The 24,113-nt window shown below is 32.2% G+C and overlaps 1 protein-coding gene and 1 pseudogene across 16 annotated transcripts in view; one reads left to right on the top strand and one right to left on the bottom strand.

The window, feature by feature from the left end:
* The window catches only part of LOC145284430 (lachesin-like), a 1,332,212-nt gene that overhangs the window by 228,219 nt on the left and 1,079,880 nt on the right, over positions 1-24,113 (bottom strand). For 9 of the 16 annotated variants that reach the window (XM_080133226.1, XM_080133240.1, XM_080133233.1 and 6 more), the window contains one exon: positions 8,014-8,028. The exons of the other annotated variants lie outside the window; for them this stretch is intronic. In XM_080133226.1, the coding sequence (XP_079989352.1) occupies positions 8,014-8,028 (15 nt within the window). The remainder of the gene's footprint in view (positions 1-8,013; positions 8,029-24,113) is intronic. 16 annotated transcript variants of the gene reach the window in all.
* On the top strand, positions 12,968-13,101 carry LOC145285375 (U2 spliceosomal RNA; annotated as a pseudogene).

Genomic DNA, 24,113 nt, shown 5'->3' with positions numbered 1-24,113 from the left:
TATATATATATATATATATATGTGTGTGTGTGTGTGTGTATAATATGTCTAATGTGTGTGTGTGTGTTATATAGTAATATTTATTTACAACAAGCTATGGCATTCATTTTAAGAACTTCCCAGATGATGGAAAAGACAAACTATTTTCGACCAGATGAGATCTTATCTATTAAGAATTACATATCGTAACATTGTCATGCCACTGTAGCAAAGTTTGTTCCATGTCAGTATTATTAAATATTAATATAATTTTATTTGTTATTGTGCATTATATTAACCCAGTTGATATTCTTTGGATTTTATTCAACAAATACATTATTAACCTGATGTGTATATGTGTTATGTGTGTGTGTGTGTGTGTCTTGCAAACCGTATAAATCAGGAGATAAATTCTGTGCACTATGTACAAAAGATACCCTAAAAATTTTAAAATATGAAGATATAAAAAATGCAACCACCCTATTAAATTCAAGACAGGAACTAATATTCACATATAGTCATAAACGTTGGTTTAAATTTAATAACTATAAACCACCTTAAATCATTAAAAATTAATTATTAGTAAAAATAGATTACAATTTTTTTTTTTTTAAATAAATTAAGTTAGACTAATTATCCCCCTTGCGCCCTTTTATTAAAGAAAATATGACTAATTATCCCCCCTTGCATTATGCAATTATACAAACAACATTCGAAATATAAACCGTGGCGTCTTTAAATCAAAAGTACGCTAACGGAAATAATTTATTGCACGGGCGTCCCCCTTTTAAAATTCATCATTCAATAAGGTGAAAAGCTATAGCAAACATCACATATGAGTATTTTAACCATAGTTCCTGATTTCAAAAGGCGAAAAACTAAAAGGTAAATTTTTGTACTTATATTTTTATGTATATACCTGTATATCCATGTATATGCATGTATGTGTATTTTTTTTTCATATATATGCATGTATATATTTGTAATGTTGTACTTAAAGCAAATTTATAATTTAAATTCAAATTTATATTTTACTCTATTTCTTTTCTATCTCTAACCCATATTAATTTTCTTATCAATTTTAAATCCAGACCTTTTATTTCAATTATTTTCAGATACATCTGCATTACTTTTAATGCTAGGTTTATTTAAGGTGTCTTTTAGATTTAATAAAAACCCTTTAAAATTTGCTGATGAGGAGACCTTGTTTATTAAAAAACTATATGTATTAATTATTGTCCGTAACTTGATGTCTACCACAATAAAAACACGGTTTTCCGAAACGATCGTACAGATAATTGATTTTGTTGTTGTTCCTTCTTGTGAAACTGATTTTTAATTTAATTATAATTTGTTTTTTAAATTTTAAATTATCAATCACATTACTTAATATATATATATATATATATATATATATATATATATATATATATAAATGAGATAAGTCACAGATTAGAGATCAAGTGAATTATCCCGTCAGATATTAGATATTAAACATATATATATATATATATATATATATATATATATATATATATATATATATATATATATATATACACACACACACTCTCAAATGGAAGTATACATAATATGTTAATATACATATATTAATTTATTTATTTGCTTCCCCACCAAAGCAAATAAGGCACAAGGCCGTTTTTAATGTGGGGTAAAAACCAGCTCCCCTAAGAGTAGGCAAAAAAGGGGGCACTCTGATTAACAAAAATAATAATTGTCCCAGTATAGAGGCTTTCCCTTCCATTGACCGGGACAAATTACCTTAAGTGCAGCATCTGCAAAACAGATACTACACTTTGATCCTAAGTTCATATCGTTATTAAAAACTAAAGATTAATATTTTTTAGAAAGTGATAAATATAATGTGTTGAGCTTATAAAAATATACAATAAAATAAATATATTAAGGAGTCTGGCTCCTTAAAATATTTATTTTATATATATATATATATATATATATATATATATATATATATACACACTGATGTATGATTACAGTCATATCTACCTATACACACCCGAGATAAAGCTATCTCTCAATGTTGAGATATTTTAAGACGCATCATTAGGCTTAGTTTGGTAGTTTATCCAACAACAATCTGAAAGAGCATGTTCACCGCTAAATGCCTAGATTGAACTAATGCAAAAAATGTAAAAAGCAGAATACGGAATTGTCAAAAGTGTAAGTGATCTTTCTCTAACATACTGAGGAACAATGCATGAAATAGAAAAAATCTATATATTTTATACAAATGTTGTTGCTCTGCTTGTGTGTGCAACCTTCGAATCCAGTTTGTTCCGCAGAAACACTTTTACTTAGGATGTTGGCAACCTCCACATGTTTCCTCTTGTAAGTACCCGTTGTCTTTCAAGAAAGAATTCTAACAGGAAAGATATAGGGGAAAACAAATGCCAATAATAATCAATAATTTCTCCCACTTTTTACCTGTGCCTAAACCTAGACGTAGATTCCATGAAAAAAAGTTTGTTTTTTAAAACTGCACGTCTGTGGAACTCTGTTCCATTTTCCTGCTTTCCAAATGACTACAATATGGTAGTCTTCAAGTCCAGCATGAACAAATTCTTGATTAACTTAATCCCCTTAAGTAATCCAATTTATCTAATTTGCACTACTAACGGTTACTATGACATTTTCCCATTGACTCCTGTACACTCATTAACCCTTATCCTCTAGTGGCCTCCGAGCTTTGATAAGTGGTGACTCCTTAGTAAAAAAAATCTGAAATGAATGATGCTCATCAACAACAATCAGCAGCAGAAAAGGAAGTTCCTCAAAGAATGACTTTCATATCTTTCTCTTCAAGAAAGCGAAAACATAATATCACTCTTCCCCTCTCTTTCTCTATCGCTGTAGATATTCTTACAAACAGAAAGTCAAAAAGTTTTAAGTTACATTTTGTTAGATGCCTGATGTAGCCATTAAGTCTTTGCTCCGAATGTGAAACTAATTTTTTATGTACGTTTACTTATTATGTCATTTGATAAAAAGCAACAATATGATAAAAGAGGTGATTGATTTAATAAACAATTTTAAAATCAAACATTGATTTTTAATTATAAATATAAAAAAAAGACTGATTTTTAAATGAGTAGATAAAAAGACACAAAAGAAGAAATTTGAATGGAATGGTAAGAATATAGTTCAGCTTGACTAAACTTAAACATGTTCAAGGATTATTATCCTCATTTTTCTTAGATGTTGTTTTACAACGTTTCGACCAGCTATTCCTCTGGCCTTCGTCAGGTGGTAACCGCGACGAATAGGAACGCTGAATCTCCTGACTGCATCCACTGCAATTACTGCCTTCCATAGTTGTTGTCTCACCACGTTTTGACAAAGTAAGCCTCTGGACGGCTTTGGGTAGGATTGGAACCGCTATCTTCAGACAATTTTCACCTGGAACCGTAGAGATTCAACGTCTCTATCCACTGCACCATGGGCTCCGATGAGAATTGTCTGAAGATAGCGGTTTCAATCCTACCCAAAGCCGGCCAGAGGTTTACTTGATCAAAACGTGGTGAGACGACAACAACTATGGATGGCAGTAATTAGTGTGAATGCAGATAGGAGAATCGGAGTTCCTATCCCGTCACGGTTACCACCTGACGAAGGCCAGAGGAATAGTTAGCCGAAACGTCGTGAAAGAACATCTAAGAAAAATGAGAATAATAGTCCACAATAAATAAATAGATTAAATAATACTCATCTCAATAATGAATTCCAATTAAATAGTATATATTCAAGGATGTTTGAATTTAAAGAAAAACATTTTATCTTTTGTAATTCATTTTCAACCAAATATTTAAGACATTTTTATTAATATATTTAAAAATAATGATGATGATAACAGTGATGATGACAATGAAGACAATGCTGATGATGATGCTGCTGACACAGTTTATTCGATAAAAATCAATGAGAGAGGAGGATTCATCGCACCAAATGTTTTATTTCAATATAATGACATCTGGGTGTGAATTGAGCTGATCTCTGACATCTGTAAAGTCAGACGGCAACCATTCATTTTTGGGAAATATGGCTCGTTTGGAAAGATCCTTTCACACGTTGTCTTCTCAGGAATCAGGAAGAAAAGGGTGCTTCTCCTGTATTTTACACATAATGTCACAATCACATGTGTTCCCATCATCGTTATCACACCCTTAGTTACAATGAAACATTCATATAAAACAAACAAGCAATAGAAAAGTCGGAAACAGAAAAAGCACTTGTGTTTTTCTTTCGGGGGAGGGGGGCGTCAAGATTGAAAGCCAGTTTACAGGGATGAAATAAAAATTTCGTTGGATAGATTCAAGCAAAAAAAGACAATGCCAAATAATGACAGAATTTGAACAGGATTTTTTTAGTAAGAGTAAGTAGTTATTTTTGACATTCCAATTAATTTTAAATTTTCTCAAACCTTCAACCCAAAACCAGATAGGTAACAGCTTTAGGTAGGATAAGTAAACAGAGATTGGTTAACATCAGCTTACATGCATTCGCGTTCTTGGTGAACTAAATTGCTGTTCCCAATAAAAAAAAAATTAGTGGTTTCACGTTTACCTCATATACTAGCTGTCCCTAACTTGGTTTTGCGCATGTATAGAAATATTATGAAAAACAAAAAATCAACATTTCTTAGGATTATCCCGAAATGTCTCTTTATTAACTAACCTTCAGTTTAAAAAATTCCAATTGAAAAATGTCTATTTAAAAAATCTTTTCTCAATCACAACTGGCTGCGTTTCACAAATTTTGTTCATGTTTTATATTTTCATCTGAATATGTAATGTATGCTGCTAAAAAAATAAAAGGGAAGTCTATTGTGGTCAGTTATTTTTTTTCATAACATAAACGAAAAGATATCCTAACTAAAAGAAATTTTTGTTTGTATTTATTATGAAGTAAAACACAAAAAAATATAAAGAATATGCATATATAACAAACGTAGATGAAAATAACTTATTCAGCCGCTTGCAACATAGCAAATCCATTCTTCAGGATTAATAATCTGACACTTTTACCGTTTAAGTGAAACAAACAGTCGTTAGAAATAAAATAGTTTTACCTACTATCCTAATATACAGGTTATTTTTAAAAAATAGATAGGTTAATATTTGTTTATAAAATACATAAATTCATCTTAACTTTAATACAAGTTAGAATTTTCTTTTTATTGATGTTCTTTAAGTCAAAAACGGATGCTTCCATTTAACTTTAAGAAATAGATCAACTTTATTTTATTTATTAGATTTATATGTAATAAGTGGTGATTAAATTTTAACAAATTAGAATGTTCTTTTATTTTGATTGAACAAGTTTTTGTAAACAAAATATGTATTTGCAGAGATTTTCGATTATAACAGTCGAATCAATAACCTTTGTTTATACAAAAACTTGTATATATTGTATTGTTTTTGTTTGTTAGCACTCGAATTTTATTTAAGCGATATATTCCGGAGTGCCGCCGATACCGTAATAAAAATCCGAATTTATTTGGTATTTAAGTTGGAATGCTCAACATAATACAAAATTTTAAAGAAAAATATTTCTTGTGGTAACTTTTGACATTATTTTGCAATTTTCTTCAAATGCTATTTTGTACAGTTCCAAAATCGACCTACCCTAATATATATATATATATATACACACATATATATATATATATATATATACACACATATATATATATATATATATATACACACATATATATATATATATATATATATACACACATATATATATATATATATATATATACACACATATATATATATATATATATATATACACACATATATATATATATATATATATACACACATATATATATATATATATACACACATATATATATATATATATATATATATACACACATATATATATATATATATATATATACACACATATATATATATATATATACACACTAGTAGAGAAACCTGAGATTGAATGGTGATCAACCAATATTTCACACTCATATTTTTATCATCAAAATCTGTGAAATCGCCATTTTTCAATCAAATCAATCGATTGCCTGCTCTAGTGTAGGACCCATCGCAGTGACAGTCTTGCATTAAATAATCTGTTTATTTTATAAAATTATTTTATATATTATAGCTTGAATTTAAGTTTAAAATGACAATATCATGGTTCATTTGTGCTTCAGACATAAATATTCTTATCAAAGAACTTACTTTCAGCTTGTGTGGTAATAAAACTTTTCATATGCCCTTGTGACAATTTATAACAAATATTTGTTGCCATGTATTCTTCAATTAAAATAAAAGTTATTCTGCTTGGTGATTTAGATTTTCGGGTCATGACTGAAATTATCTTGACATTACCAGTTGTTTGAGTGGAATTGCACAATTTTTTAATTAACTATAACAAACTATGTTATTAGATTGGCAATAACATGGGACAACAATAACAGATGCGAATTGGCTAGTCAGAATCAAAGTTTGTTATTGTTAGTTTAAATGTTATTAACTTGCTTTCAAATCTCATGAGATGATTTTATGTTAGAATGAAAAATATTTATAATCTTGATTTGCAAATTAAATCTTATTACAGATTGCGTCATTGTTTGCTAATAATATCATACAAAATCTTAAATCTTTCTCGATATAAAAGATTAAAACGACATTTTCTTTACGATTAATATTCATTTTGCTGCTTGTAAACTGAATGAAATATACGAGATATCTACAGGAAGACGCAGGAAAGTTACATTAATGTTTGTTTATGGTAACTAATATCTTGGTTTATTTAACTTGTTTCTATCCGTAGAAATGAAAAGGATAACAATGGAAATTGTTTCATTTTCTATTTATCCTGTGTTGCTAAAGTTGCTTGAAAAATGGTTGAATCATTCTACTGCTCTAAAAAAAAAAAAAATAAATAAATAAAATTTAAAAAAACGTATTCCTGATGCAATACTCTGCCTATATAAGAGTCAGATAGATTCAAAGATGGAGTACTGCTAATGCATATTAGGGGATACCTCTGAAAGCATTCCTTCCTCACTCTTTTTTCACAAAATCGACGATGCAATCTTTTAGGAGATGGCCTATTCTGTTCTCTACTCTATTATTATTTTCAACTGAGCTGCAAGACATCCACAGCAAGAAGTGCTTTTTACAGCAACTACAAGGAATGTTCCTTTCCTCCTCTAATGTGCCCTACATCAAATGGAATTAATATAAAAACAGTTTCTTTCAAAAAACTGTCCATCTATGGAACATGTTACCACAAGTTTCTTCACTGCAGACTACAAGAGTGTCATCAGCAAATCTTTGTCACAAACCGTCTTCATTAGCAATCAAATTTTATTCATGCCATTCATCAGTTTCAATCCTCTTATAATAGTCATCATTCAACAAATGATTCATCCATCTCATTGTTATCAAGTCCAAAATCAACTAAAGGATAAACGGTGTTTGTCTTTGTTTCTCTCATCCTCATATAATGCTGATCTAAGACTTCAATAACCTGAAGATTATTTTAAGCAAAAAACATTTTTATATCTAAACACTGAACCATGACTTTAGGACTAAACAAAAGGCATATAATTTTTTTGTGCTGATGTTTCAATTTGATTTATAAAGATGAAGGATAGGTAAGTATTAATACATGCTTGGAAACAAAAAGTTATGTATTGTTATCAATAGATATTTGGTTTGAAAAACTTTATTTTTTTTCAACCAAACATTTTTTTTTTTAATTTATCATTTAGAATACATGTTAAGGTTTCAAACAATTCGATCATGCATTTTCATATCAATAAAATATTTAAGGTTAATTTTCTGCAAAGTTAATTTTAGAAAGCTTATTTGGATGGCATTAACCAATAGCATTTTTATTGAGCAGATTTAGGTTAAAAGAAGAAAGCATCAGAATTTGAACACCAGGTGTTGTTAGAAGTTATTTTAGTGTTAAAGAGATGGGGGGGGGTATTTCAGATAAATAAATTTTAAGACAACTTACCATGAGATTTGGATTCTAAAAATCATGAAAAACAAGTAACATATATTCCAAACATTGCAAAAACGTCAACGATTTATTGATTTTACTCTCTCTCTCATATATATATATATATATATATATATATATATATATATATATATATATATATAAAATGGTTGTATAGATTGGTTTCCTTGATGTAAATCCAATGAAACCTGCGTGATTATTAAAATGTGCTCAATGAATGACAGAGCTGGTATATAATCTGTTTATTATACAAACATTATTGGTTACATATGTACATACATGTTTCGATTGAATCCCAATTCAAAGTGACCACTTTATCAGACCAAAAAGTTTTGAAGGTAAATGTGGCGAAGAAAGAAAGAAAGGGTGAGTAGTGAAGGAAGAGAGAGAAGTTGTAGGGGGGGTATTGCTATTATTTTAGGCGGTTGTTTATAGACTTAAGTTTTCACTTTTATCTGAAATAATATACTCTCATCGCTGTAACTTCCCTATTTTATGGTTGTTTTGCCTTTTCTGATGGAGCCTTCATTATCGATTTATTTTATTGATAAGCTCTATTTATTTATTTTATTCCTGGCTTTTTTATAAGTTTATTTGCTTCACCTTTTTGAATTATTTATTTATTTATAAAAAGATATGTCTGTATGGTCAAATTAACAGCCAGTGAGCAAATATACAGACTATATATGATTTAAATAAGATATATTGGAAGTTACATTTTCCACTCTACCGCGGTGTCTGGAGTAATTACACAGGCAGAGGTTTTCATATCTATTTATAAATTTAACTCCTACTCCCTTTCTTCACTACACCTCCCTCCAAAATCTCTACTGCTCACATTCACAAAGTATACACCCCACGTTCTTTCAGAGCATAAACCACACCCGAATATATTTTATGAAAAGAAAAATTAATGTAATCTCGAGTCTCGTTTCAATATCGCCTCCTTTTATGGTCTGATAAAGTGGTATCTTTAAATTGTGATTCCTCTGAAACAGATATGCATATATGTTACCAATAATGTTCGTATAATATACAGAATATATATATATATATATATAGATATATATATATATATATATATATATATATGATGTACTAGCTGGTTCATAGAGGTGATTAGATCACCAAAAGTTTGCACTCCCCAATGGAGAAATAACAATTCTACATTTAGCAATGACAATTAACTATGAAATCTGATATAAAAATGGCTAATTTGCTTATTTATTTCTTCTTTTTTTTGTTGTTAATTTTCATCAGAATGTTTACATTCTTAATCGAAACAAATTCTCTAAATTAATGTGTATTATTTGGACTGTTATTCTCATCTAGAGTGTTATTTTCATAACAATCTGGTCGATGTAACCTCCGACTCTCTTCAAATGTATATTGTTGAACTCAGAAATCTGCATAGAATTTCGACAAGATACACCTGAAGAAGGTCGAAGGTTACATTGACCGAAATGTTGAGAAAATAACACTCAAGATCACCATGATCATCATATTGTATGAATCCGAAGGTTCAGTAGTCTGAATAATCCAAATACGAATTATCAATCTTCATCTCACACTCTTAACGTTTGTCTCTCGTGTTGGTCACGAGATGTCATTTGTAACTTTTTTCATAAATGGCACACTCATGATGCTGGAAAACAAAATTGATAACATCGCAGCAGTTGAGATGAGCAAGATGACGAGATGACGATGTCTGCTCTTCCCTGCTTTTTATATGATGAGAGATTCGAATCAAGTCAACAGCATTGAAGATTAGATTAATTCAAAAGGAAATTCATTTCACATATCTTTTCCAAAGTAAATCCTGAGAATGGCGCCATTTTTGTTGTAATTTATCGGTAAAGACGTTAAACGATATTGATAAAAAAATATTAAATATTATAAAAATATATAAACTTCTTCGACGGATAAATAAAATCTCATAATTTAGTAGTTGTTACAGTTTAGCAATAGGAAAAAAAAAAAGAAAAGAATTAACCAACAATCAGAAACAGAAAAATCACAGATGATTTCGAGATATTTTAAGCAAATGCATCTTTAGTGCAAATCTTCAAATGCACACATTTTACTGAGAAACAACCTGAAAACAAATTATGGAAAATATTTAAAACGACAAAAATCTGACAAAAACAAAATAAAATCTCGTCTAAAACGAAAAGATTTATACAGATTATTTACACTAGCAAATATGTGCCATCCGGATGTAAATAGTTAATATGCAATTAAACATGCATATGCCCCGTTGGGTCATAGCCACTTACACTATTTCTTCTATTTTTACTTTAATAAAAAATAAGTCCCTTTATTTCTATATTATCCATATGATGAATAGTGTATTTTGCCATCTTATATAGGTGTTTGTGGTGTGAGCAGATGTGTACGTAAACGTTGTGGTCCTGGGTAGATGTAACAATATTAAGGTGAAGCAGTCCTGGTGTTCACCATGAGCAGTTAAACTTCGAGTGTGCTCTTCACTCGAGAGCAAAAACGTCTGGCTGACATAGTGCCAGACAGGTTCATATTATCACGAATATAGGGGTGTCAACTACCCCAGAACAGTAAATTAGATGGTAACACGGAAAAAAAAGGCACTCTTTCTGTAAATGTTTAAAACGACAATAAAAACTGTAAGGAGGTGACAGAGAAAATACATAACTAAAAAAGATACGAGTAACTCGTTCAGTCAATTACAAAATATGGCTAATTAGAACAATTAAAATAGATTTTTTTAAAACATAACGCAATCCCAGAATTAAATATTTTAAACAATAGTTTGTGTTATATATATATATATATATATATATATATATATATATATATATATATATACATACATATATACTATTATATAAATTTCACTGTGTGTGTGTGTTTGAGTTCCTTCTTCATAAGTTCCAAAACAGCTGAGGTTATCTTTTGCAAATTTCACACCAACGTAATTTATATTTCTGGCAGTATTCTTAGATATCTTTTGTACAGAAATTCACCAAATAGTTATCGAAAAAGTCCAATCATAAAAATAGGTTTTCTTCTTTTATAGATAAAAATAATTTTTACAGGGGGATATTTTACGCTACACCGGTGTAATCTTGGCTAGTGTAATGTGAAATATTCCCCTGCAAAAATAATTTTTTTATCTATAAAAGAAAGACTATTTTTAAGATCGTCAAGCCCAAATATCAGCTGACGTGTTATTGTAAACAAACACAGACAGAATTTGATGAATATTATAATTACTTTTTTGGGCGAATCAGTCCACCGGGCAAATTATTCCTCATAAGATGTAATATTCAATCCAGGCTTGATTCTATAATAATACATACGCAATCTGTATAAATTAAAATATGTTATAGCGTATCATACAACCAGGCAACACCGGGAGTCCAGCTAGTATATATATATTAATAGGATAGTGTGTGTGTCACGCTTACATCAGAGTGACTATCGTTTAATTTTTATGGACTTTCACTTCTTGTAATAAATAATTTTACCAAGAATTCTTCATAAGTTTTGGTTTCGATTATAGCTGAAGGAACTTATTAGTAAAATAATCCGAAACAGCAAAATGGAATATTAAAAAAGTAAACACGTAATTACTTTAGCTTTTTAAAGCAAAGAATCGATATAAATATGAATAAGAAGAAAATGGCGCCCTTTTCAAGCAGAACAGCTTCGTTTCAGTTTTACAGTATTGAACGGTGTAGTATTGTGCTGTCGGATTCAGGGTTGTACTATTGGAAAGGGTTGTAATCAACTGAATTCCTTCTAATACACTGACAAAAAAAAAACTTAAACAGATATATAAATAAGAATAAAAAGGTTATGTAACTGTTTTTAAAAAGACACGTAATCATGTGAGCAGGATGTTCTCCTTTTGACACGATAACAAGTAACGTTCTTATTCTTTATTATTTATCTATTTTCGAAAGAGTGCCACGTGCAAGTGGAGAAGGAAAAAAACAGTTATGCAAAATTTGTGTCGAGAATTGTCTAAAGTTCCGACTTTTTTTTGGGGGGGGGGGCTTTCACTTTAATAAGAACGTGAATTTATGAGGTGAATTTATTCGACACAATATGATTCAATTCAAAAATAAATAAATAAAAGCTAACGTGAATTAAGATTAAAGTTAAGGTGTTATTGTGGACCCTCACCCCTTTTAAAAAACCTTGTTAAACTTTGTGACCTATGTACATTCTATGGAGATCAGGCGCGAACGAACACCCAATAATTTTATTATACCATATTTCTTCAAACTGAAACATAATTACCAAAGTATACTTAGGCAAATAGATATGAAAAGTCTTTAAAGTTTGTGCCATATTTCCATGGAGTACAGGCGCGAACGCAGACTCCACAATTTTATTATACCATCCCTATTTAAGTTGAAACATACTTGTCAAAGTATTCTTATGTACATCTATATCAAAAACACTTGTAAACATTTTTTTTTAATTTTTTTATTTCCATACTTTGAGGGCCAGGAGCGAACGCAGACCCCACAATTATGAACCACCGTTCTGCCAGATCAAACATACTCATTCCTGATCCTCGATACATCTTCTATCATTATATGTAATCAGTTTTTTAAACTAGTCAACCATATAGGAGCCTATTCGTGACCAGACACACACACGTTCAGCTTTACATTATATATATATATATATATATATATATATATATTTTCATAAGTTTTGATTTCAATTCAAGCTGATGCACCCAAGTCATATGGATATATTTTTATTTTTGAAATCGCAACTATAAAGTTAGTATATAAAAATCGATAGAACATTAACTCTATAATAAGATATACGAAGTCTACAAGAATTAAAATATTTTTAAGCGTACTTTACGATCTGGCTACACTGGGCGTCCCTGCTAGCTTAGATAAATATTTTTGCAGTTTTAACAAAAGAGCTACAATAATATCAGAATATCGCATTCTTGGCCTTTTGGTCAGGATCAAAGTGTAGTATCTGTTCTTCAGATGCTGCAATTCTATTTCTTGTTCTCTTTCGGTGAAGGAGAAATCCTTCACGACTGAGACAATTTTTATTTTTGTACCTTTTTCTCCACGTTAAAAAACGACCCTGGTGTCTAACTCTGTCCCGTGGGGAGGCATTGTAAATAGGTACAATAATATCAGAGCGTTTCCATTTATGCTGAACATCTACAGAATGTCAATATCAATAGATTACCTATGATTGAGCCCCTGTGGAATTTCCACAGGTCCCGCTAATATATATATATATATATATATATATATATATATATATAAAGTAAATGGCGTAATAAAAAAAAGAGGGATTGCAACTTCTCTTACAATTTTTAGATTTTGTAGTTATACCCATGTATATATATATATATTTTTTTTTTTTTGATGGGTGGATAGTTGCTATTTCTTCCAAGGAGTTAAGGGCAAAATAGATCCATTGATTATTATAATAATTAAATAAATGATTTTGTGCTACGAAACAGATGCTGTCAAGACTTGTGAATGTCAACGTACTTAAAGGAATAAATTGTAAGATGGTCAACATCATGTAATATGGAATATAGGCTTTTGTCATTTCTTTGTTATATGCTCTATAATTACATTGAGCTTCATAAATTAAGGATTGGTATAAATAAATGGTGAAATATAACTGAAAAAACGATATTTCCACAGAACTATATATATACACACACACACACACACACACATTATACATATAAGCCTTAAGGAAACATACTTTAATTAACTCAGCTGTAGTATAATAAGAGGTCAGCATACATAACGGCATTTTTATTTTATTTTTATATTTTTCTAACAGCATTTCAGATTTTCTTTAACATCCATTTTTCATGCTGGCATGCGTTGGACAGCTTTAAAAAAATTGATTTCCACACCAGGTTATCACTGGTCTAGTCAGTTTTTTCTTTATTACGCTTTCTTTAACCTTATACTGTGAACTGAACCTGCTACCTCAACTGTTGTACATCTACTAACCATATATCTATCATCTATTCTTTCAACATGATCATACCATCAACTTTCATGCATGCAACTCCCATCACATCATTCGCATATCATTTTTCTCGATGCAACACATTTCTAAACGATCTCTGGTCAGTTTTCATTACAATATATCACACTATGTACAATTGCCTAACAATCCCTTTCCTTGGTTAATAGAAATAAAACTGCTAGTTAGTAATGGCAAACGTTTTCTGAACTTAATGCTGCTTCACGTGATCTTCAAACAAGCATCGAACTTGATTTGGTGAAAGCATAAACAAGTCACAAATATGCGTAACAAATTATCATTTTTCCAGTGTTCATGTGACATTAATCGGCGATAATATCACATATAAATAGTTGAGAGTAAATGTGTTTCAACAAGACATTATGAATATGCAAAGATAAACATTGTTTTTATACCTTGCTCTATGGCAAAAGCTTATTGTGGCGTAAGGGTGGAAGTAACGCTTTAGCTAATGAAAAAATTGTTACAAGTCCAGTTGACAACTATCACACACTGTATTTAACAAAAAATTAAAAATGGTATTTACCTAAACTATTATGCAAGATTATTTTCTAAAAAGAATTGAATCCATACATCAAATCTGCTTCAAAGGTTGCTGGAAAAATGATTGGATCATTCTACCGATTCAGTAGGTATCTCACTGTTAATGCTATTCACTATATGTTTAAGGGACAAATTCTTTCTAAAACGGAATACTATTGCCACATCTGGGCAGGAGCTGATTGGTGCACCTACCTTGCCTTAAGAGTTCAAAACCGGCTGTGAAAACGAATAGGTGATGCTCTTTTCTCTTCCCTGCAACTTCTTTCCCACAGAAGAGATATTGCGAGCCTGCTCCTGCTCTCTCATTTTCAGGGCAAGTGCTCGTCTGAGCTCCAATCTATAGCCCCCCCCCTGGCAAATTTTCACAATAAACACTAGACTAGTTACAACCACTATCAACAATTTTCCCCACTCTCTATTTGTGTCTAATTCTAAACACAGATTTCATAAACAAAGGTTCTTTCCTACAACTGCTTGCATGTAGAACACTGTTCCAATGGCCTACTTTCCAGTTGGTTACAGTATAACAGTCTTCAAGTCCAATGTAAACAAGTTCTTGTTAAATAATTGTTATACTGGCCTTCCTTGAACAGAGGAATTTACACCGATTAGCACTATAAATAGCGCTAGTAATTCCACCACCGGCGAGAGAGATGCGACTGCACTTCAACTGCTAACCAAGTGCCCAGCAGATATACATGCTTTCCTATCTTCGTACATTATTGTTAATACACTTGTTCCTTAACCGAACCTCGACTTGATTGCTCTTATTTTCACTGTTGTTCCACGACACAATAATTCAGATTCTACCAAATCTAAACCATTAACGATTGCTAAACTACCACCTTACATTCATTACCTCTTATCCTCAAGTTGTTTTTGGACTTGATAAGTGGTAACTCCCTTGTAAAAAGAAAAATCCTCCACAGAAACTGATTAACGTAATTAAATATGGTAAATTTGATTTATCCTACATTACAATAACCAGACAGATGGAGACAGCTAAGACATTCACAATTAATTCATGACTATGTTCGAGATTTTAGCCTCGAGATTAATGCATTGGTGAGATAAAACATTCTCATCATTCTGCCGTGTTCAGATTAGAAAAAGTATTTCCATTTGTTTATCACACTAAGGTTTGAAATAATTTTTTTTTTTTTTAAAGCTTTTATTCACCACAAACAAGGCATATTGCCACTTGGACGTAATGTCATGTGACTGTTACTCTTTACTTTAAGAATTCATAAAAATAAAACTGGAAATGAATAAAATCCGGCATTTTTTTTTCTTTTTGAACAAGTTTTTTTTTTACCGGTATAATTGTTTCCACACCACTTTAAAGTCTTTTGCGATTGTCCATCTCGTCTACACTGTTCCTCTCCAGACCCATGCCAGCTGCAGCCAGTTATTTGTTGCCTTTGCTTTACACGTCCATTTTCTTGGACGTCCACTTTGTTTGTCCTTTTTTTTTCTTTTTCTAGTCACACACATTTTTTAATGTGCATATGCACATTTTTTAAATTTCCATATGGACATTTTTTAATTTGCATATGGACATTTTTTAATTTGCATATGGACATTTTTTAATTTGCATATGGACATTTTTTAATTTGCATATGGACATTTTTCGATTGCCAGCCATCCTTTGCTGCTGCTGATATTTTTCCATGCGATTTATGGAAAAGATCAGGAAAAGAAAAACTTGAAACCAAAGCTTGGAAAAAAAAAGATTCAAAAAGGGCATGGATAACGTAGAGAGTTCATCTCTAAAGGTAACTTTATTTTACCATTTCTGAACTTCCAAGATTCCTTTATCTCATTTCATGCGGAAAGTTTTTGAGAGGTATTTCTTCCATCTTATTAATGGATTTACCAAACGACAACGAAAGTCTAAAAAGTACACTCCTTGGTTCTCATATCTTTTCAACATCAGATGCGAGTTGCCCATTGGGCATGCGAGGTAATGTTATCTGCAAAATTCTATTATTTATATTTGTTTCCATGTGCCATTGCTTGAGGCCATCTTTGATGGCGTCATTCATTCCAAGTCTTCTTCAGCCTGCCATTTCCTTAGTTACCCTAAACTATGATGTGTTTAGTCTATTCAACTAGTACTTCATTCAACATGTGTTATACTACAAGAGTGGTTCCAAAGGAAAGCATCCTATTTTTTTTAACTCAAAAAGGTGAAGAACTACCAAAACGGAAGTGATATTAAAACGAACGACCTTTTGTGTTTCAGAATTTATTTTTCTACATAGTCACTACCATTCTCGATGCACTTTTGTCAGGAATTCAAAGACACATCTTTGCTTCTGACACATGATAGAGGTTGCTTTTTTAGAGTCTGATATTGCCAATATCTGCAACAGATAAATGAAACTTCCAGTTCAGTTATCATAACAATGTGCTTTGCAATCTGCTTAGATGGAATAAAAAATAGAAGGCACTACTTCTGGAACACGCCACTCGTATGAAGACTATGTTGGATAACAATTGACATAAACGAACTAAGTGCAACATGTAGTGACACAAAGTTTGGAAATGTAACAAGAAGAGATGATCTTGAGATAACGACGAGGGTAAATGGGTAAAGAGTTAGAGACATCAGTCGATGTGACACATGGCATCATGGATATTAATGTTGACAAAAACAAAGGTTTCAAAAGTTTTGTATGGAAACTGAAGGGAGACATATCAATAATGTTGAAATACATTAAGATTGCTAAAGCTTTCCTGTCCACCTTCCTGGTATTTGTTCATTGTTCACCGACTTTTCTTTAATAAAATAATTAACAAATTAGTTAAAAAATTACTAGCCTCTCATGTTCGAGTTATATCTTGGCACTTCATTGATTTTCTCTTTCTCACTCATTCTCATTTCTAAGTTTCTGTCATTTGTTCTTTGTTAAATAAAACTTTAAAACAAACTAATGCCACAAGGTTTACAATCAACTTCTGAGGAACTCTGAAACCTGGGTTGCAACAGAAGACGAACAGGTTTATAATGTTTGTGCGCACACAACTTAATAACACCATGGAGCGCCCGAGCAGGGCAAAGGTTTCACGGAGCACTAACAAGATAATTTATAAAATAAATATGAAAAAAAATTATTTCAAATTTTTACACTAATGATGTTTACAACCATTATTTTGTTTTTGATTAATTGTTGCATTTTTTTTCTTTTTTTTTTTCTTTTTCATGAACCATCCTGAAACTCTTAACACCTGTAGTTATGTATCATATCTGTTTCTAGTAAAAAACAAAATCAATAATTAAATGTCTGCAACGATTTAATTTTTCTATATAAAACATTTAATCCTCTTTCAGGACTTCTAGGGCTTTTCAGTCACATTCATGGAACTTCAGGGCTCCATGGAGACGACTTTAGGAAACCCTATATACTCTATACCATTGCAAGCAGTTACAATGTAGAGCGAGAGAAGAAACAGAATCGCACACTTCAAATCAACTAAACCATAGCTCTACCATTCCTCTACACATTCCAAAAGTCACAATTGTATTAGTAGGGGTTCATTCTTATTTTGTTTCATGAATATTTCGTTGGTTGGTTGTTTTACGGCATATCAAACCTTTTCAGGTTATTTAATGCCGAATCCAGTGATTTTGAAGAACAATTTTTTCATGGAATATATTTGTTTTTTTTTTAAATTCGGTTTCTATTTAACCCATAGTTGGGACCCTGACAGGTACTACCAGTCCGGGTCAGAGTGGACCTGGGAGCAATGGCAATTAAAGGGTGGCTCCACACTTCCCAAAGCCCACAAGCTGGGGCCTCACCATCGGATATAGTTTAAGGTCATATCCAGGACCTCATGAATATTTCATTTGATCAAACGTTGATATTATTTTTATGTCAATGTTAAATGTATGAAAAGATGATCGGGTGCATTTGTTTTTTAGCCTTACAAGATGTTAAGTGCATGAAATGATAGAATTACATTGAACAACATAGATCTCGTGAGGCGTTTGGTACTACATCACTGATGTTTCCAGAATCATCAGGTATTTCAAGTCTTTTAACATCATACACTTTCAACTAAGTGACCAAATAGGGTTTGATCCAAACCTACTTTGCATCCAGATGGCTAGTCTCTATGACATCATGGTTCCCATCTTTATCACTTCAGTGGTACTACAAATAGTTAACTTCTTCCCATCATCTTTTGACAAGACAATTAGTAAAGGCGTTGATGAGACATAAATCGTCAAAAAAACATAAAATACAATCCTTGTTTTCATTTGTCTGTTATGCAATTTATAAATGTGATATTTAAGTGTTACAGATGTTCATTGAACATTTCCTTTAACAGTGTATTGATTTTGTAACTGAAATTTTCATTTGAAATAAATACAGAGACGCCATGTTAGTTTGAATAATATAGTTTTCGCTATATGAAAAGAAAGAACGACTACAAATCAACAACTCTGGTTTTTACGATAATATCTGTGAATCGTTATCTACTAAGCTGAGGGATTTGATTGGCTGACGGTGATTCCTAAGTTAAAGACATCTGGGATTCGTTTCACCGGCAAATAATAATAAAGTGCATTAGATGTAAATATGGATAAGATGAGTGCATTATCTGTCATCTAAATGTTTTGTTGTTAAATCTATTCAAACAATTTACAATCAGATTGGTGTATTTTGCAGCATATCAGCCATCTATGATTATGCCAAATAAAGTTCCTATTTACTTGCCTTCTCGAAAGGGCAGAGTTAGACACAAGATCGGTTTTTAATGTGGAAAATTCAGTTCCCCCAAAATAATAAGAACATAAGACATGGATAAGAACAAAAATAAAAATTGTCTCAGTATGAAGGATTTTTCCTCCACTGACCGAGGACAGAAAAGGTGAAGTGTAGCATCAGAACAGATACTACACTTTGTTACTAACCAAAAGGCCAAGGAATGAAAACTAAGAATAAGTATTTTATATTCTTAGACAACATTGTTCTTAATGTAACAGAATGCGCATGAGAACGTGGGAACATATCAGCAGGAGCTGTAGAATAGCTGGCTTCTGAAGATATTAGCAGCAGTAGTCAAATTAGGAAGTGTGCGCGAGTTTGTGTAAGAAGGAAAAAAAGGACGCCATGTGGTCGGAGAAGAAAACATGCAGTTGAAAAAGATGGACATATTGGAAATTTGTCAATGTTAGTCGGTTTTTAATACTATGAAGACTGCAACAGTTATCTTTCTTGAACCATGTGATAAGTTACCTCCCCTTGTCTGGGTTTTTTGATGACGTGTCATTTAAGCATCTTGGTAACTTAGAGTTATCTTGTTTGTGTATAAACGTGTGTTTTACATATATTTCTCTCTCTTTGGATCACGTAAATAAAGACAAATGGGTCTCTTCATGTTTGTGTGTGTAAAATTAAAAGCGCTATGTGCTAATTTATCCTTTTGCCAACTGCCGATATGACTTCTCGTGCGAATTTTATTTGAAACTAACAGGGTATGTTTTTTATTTAATTTATAATTAACTATCAAAGGTTAATAAATAAATAATTAATTTACCAGCAGGACATGTAAATTTGAAGAGAAGAAATGGTTATCTATGGCCAGCGTTTAGTGGAGCAGAAAGAAAAACACAGCAGGGGAGATGGACAGAGGCAGTAAGAGACAATTGAAGTGGGTGTCGAGACGGCAGAGTTTTGTTAATCTCATGGCAGACGAAATGAGCAGTTCGAAAAAACAAAAAGCAGGCATTGTTTAGAAAAAACAAAGAAAAGCAGAGTCCAATTTATTTATTTTTGTTTATTTGTTCCATTGCGGCAGTGCTGGAAGGTGTGGGGGGTTTGAGAGAAGTTTGAACTGTAACGAACACGGTTCGAGCATAACGGCCACATTTCATTAGAAGACATTATTCCCAGAAAACTTCTTCATAGGAAACATTACTTCAAAAAAATTACTCTCAAAGGACATTTTACAATGGGGGTGGGTGCATTACTCCTAAAATACATTCTGAAAAGAATCTACTCTTAGAATTACTTAGAAAGCATTGCTCCTGGAAAAGTTTACTCTTGGTAAACATTATCCCCAGAAAACACTACTCCTGGAAGATATTACTCTTAGAAGGAAAGCTTACAGTGAGAGTATTACATTCAGAAAAAATTACTCCCAGAAAAAAAGTAGTTTCTTTTACTTATGTATCGCACAAGCAAAGCATATTACCACTGAGGGTTGCTGTGAGATGCCTACAGCGGCTCTAAGTAGAGAGTTGAACAGCTAGATGTCTGTACACATTACATTTAAAATTCTGCATGTTAGTACAGTTAAACAAGCAAGAATCTAACAGGAAATTCTAAAGTTTAGCAGTTTGAGGGAAGAAACTATTAAACTATTAGGATTTTTTTTACACGGTGATCACCACTTATCAAGGCCCGGAAGCCACTCAGGGATAAGGGTTATTGCAAGTACAGTACGTTAGTGTGGAGATTTATTGAAGTGTTTACTTGAGGTGGCGGTTCATTAGGAGTTTGTTTACGTTGGACTTGAAGACATCCAGGTTGTAGTAAGGTGGGAAGCAGGCAGACGGAACAGAGTTCCACAGGCGTGCAGTTCTAAGAAAGAAGCTTTGTTCATGGAATCTACGTTTTGAATTTATGGCATCTGGGGATCTCTACAGTGGAAAGGTGGGATTTCACCAAGAAAACATTAAATGCGAGTGGCAACATTATTCTTAGATAACATTACTACTAGATAACGTTACTTCTGGCATTAAAAATTTTCTTTGTTCTTTACACGATTGACCCTGGCATTTCAATATCGATTTGGGAAGAAAGTAAAAAGGAGAAATATGTTTTTGATTTTTTTTTTTTTAAGAATCAGAGCGAATAAAATGATTGCAGATGAACTTATAGATATTAGGCTATGACGTGACCATCCCAAATAAGGGCCAAAGTGGATTTTTGCAAGGCCAAAAACTGCTCAGCCAAAGGTCCTAAAAGGATCAAAGGTATTTTCGGGGAAGGAGTTAGTTTTGTTGTACTATTTGAAAATATGATTGAATTGCTTAAGTATATAAATTTTCATTCGTTTATTTTCACTTTCATGTGTGTAATTAAAAAAAAATTATTTGCTTGCACGTGTTTTAAACTTATACAGTAAAAAAAATAAACGTTTATTTTACTCATGTTCACCCCTTACGAAGCATATCGCCACTTGGACTACTAATTTGGGGCCATGTCTAAGGAGATTAACAAGATATTTGTTTATGTTACATTTAAACTTCTGCATATCAGTACAGCCAGGGAAGCAGGCAGCAGGAAGGGAATTCCAAAGTCTAGCCGTTCGAGGGAAGAAACTGTTAGAATAGAAAGCTTTCTTACATTTAGGGACATCAACAGTGAAGGGATGAGATCTTATTGCTAAGTGGGTTTGTCGCGGATCTGTACGTCAAGGGGGTACAAATGAAACGAGTTCATCAGAACACATTCCATTAAAATATTTGTAAAACAGGCACAGTGATGCAACATTGTGGCGATGAGACAGGGGCTGGAGCTTAGTTGATAGAGTGGGACCGATTAGACTGACAACTCTTTTTTGGACCCCATCTAAGAGGGAGAGACTAGTGGTAGATGCACCAGCCCAGATGTGGCAACAATACTCCACGCATGGGCGAATGGTGGCCTTGTAGAGGTACAGGATACTCTCAGGTGTGAGTAGTCTTCTAGCTCAATAGAGAGAACCCACCTTCTTCGCAGCTGCCTTTGCAATGTCCTCTATGTATTTGTTCCAGTTCATATTGCCCGCAAATGTTAGGCCGAGGAGTTTGAAGGTAGAATTCTCAGGTAGGGTGCTATTTGTCATGGATAAAGGCGGTTGGAGAAGCGTCTTGTAATTCTTAAAGAAGAGTAGCTTAGTTTTCCTAGCATTAAATGTTACCATATATATGCAGCCCTATTCCACTGAAGGTCATTTTCTAACGATTCCGCCATTGTCTTAGATTTATGTGCATCTGTTCTTACCTCATGCATATTATAGCGCATTGTATCATCAGCAAATATACCCATCTTGGACAATATCAGGGAGGTCGTTTATGAATATCAGAAATAATAATGGTCCCAGGATCGACCCCTGCGGCACTCCCGCATTAATGTTATGCTGCTTGGATGTACATCTGTCAATGACAACCTGTATGCTTCTATTGTCTAAGAAGGATCTAATTATATTCAGTATACTCCTAGTTATACTGTACGATTTGGTTTTCATTACCAGCCCTTTGTAAGGGAGACACTTTTTATATTCTTAAATTAAAACATGAATAATTTCCCTTCGCTGATTTGGATTTTTCAGCCACAATTGAAAAATGTTTCCATGTTACTGTGTCAGCAAAACTACATCAACAACCAAATTGCCATCTTTTATAATTCAGAAAATTCTCTTTTGTTTTCTTTTACCGTGATGCCAGAATTATACTCCAACCACCAGACTGTGGTTGGTATGAAAGTCTAGTATACATATGCAACTTCTGAACCAAGCGCCTAGTATAAAACATTATGTGAACAATTCACATTAGGCTCAGATTGGCCTTTTTAGCAGATAGAGAAAGCTTATTTCTGCATTGAACACATTGCATATCTTCTGTGCAGATAGACATAATAAGGATAGATTTATGAAAAATACGATGAGGTAGCCGGGCCAGTTAGCTGAGAATGGCTAAGAACATTGGAGAAAATAAGAGAAAGAGATAGAAATAAAAACCTGGTTAGAGTCAGGTTAATTTTAAAGTCAACTTTTAAAATTTGTCTAATACATACCAGCATGTAAAACTTATACAAGATTAGATATGATGATTATGATGATGATGTCGAGAAATCTTGCTGTACCTAAATATGAAATATCAGTATAATTGCACTAAAGTATGAAATAAGTACAGAAAAAATATTCTAAAAAAAAAGTTCCAATTTTACCGATAAGAGAAACAGAAAGATATGAAAAGAAATCGTATTGTTGTCTTTGAAAAACCTTTGTTGTCACTAAAATATACAATAGACACTTTTTTTAAGGTGAAGGTTCATTTGTTTTTGTCTTCCCTTGCCCATGATTAATCCCTATGAGAAATTATTCAGGCAGTTTTTCTGCATCGCCATCTTTGAATAATGGTTTTCTGTGACAGTTTTAAGGAAAGGAATGTAAAAAAGGCAGGACATCTTTTTGTTGTCTATATTCTAAGCTTCCATACTTTTTTTCCCTCTACCTAGATTGTTCAGATTCCGTTTTCTCTAGCACAATACACTGCACTGCAGGGAACCCATTGCTAGCACAACTTGACTTCCGGGCTTTCAACTCTTGGCTTCCGACACAAGTGACATTTTGAACTCTCAAGAGGGAAGGTTAAACCGAGAAGCACTTCTAAGAATTGAAGTGTTGTCGTCTTGCGCAAAAAGTTCAGGACTTATCTTTATTTTGCTTATGTTAACATCGGTGATTTCCTTCTGGTTTAGGACAAAATCTTACTTTTCAGTACAAATCAA

The sequence above is a fragment of the Euprymna scolopes genome, chromosome 9 (genome assembly GCF_053919585.1).
Source record: "Euprymna scolopes isolate OS-2025 chromosome 9, ASM5391958v1, whole genome shotgun sequence".
Taxonomy (NCBI): domain Eukaryota; kingdom Metazoa; phylum Mollusca; class Cephalopoda; order Sepiida; family Sepiolidae; genus Euprymna; species Euprymna scolopes.
This window is presented reverse-complemented; position numbering and strand designations above follow the sequence as displayed.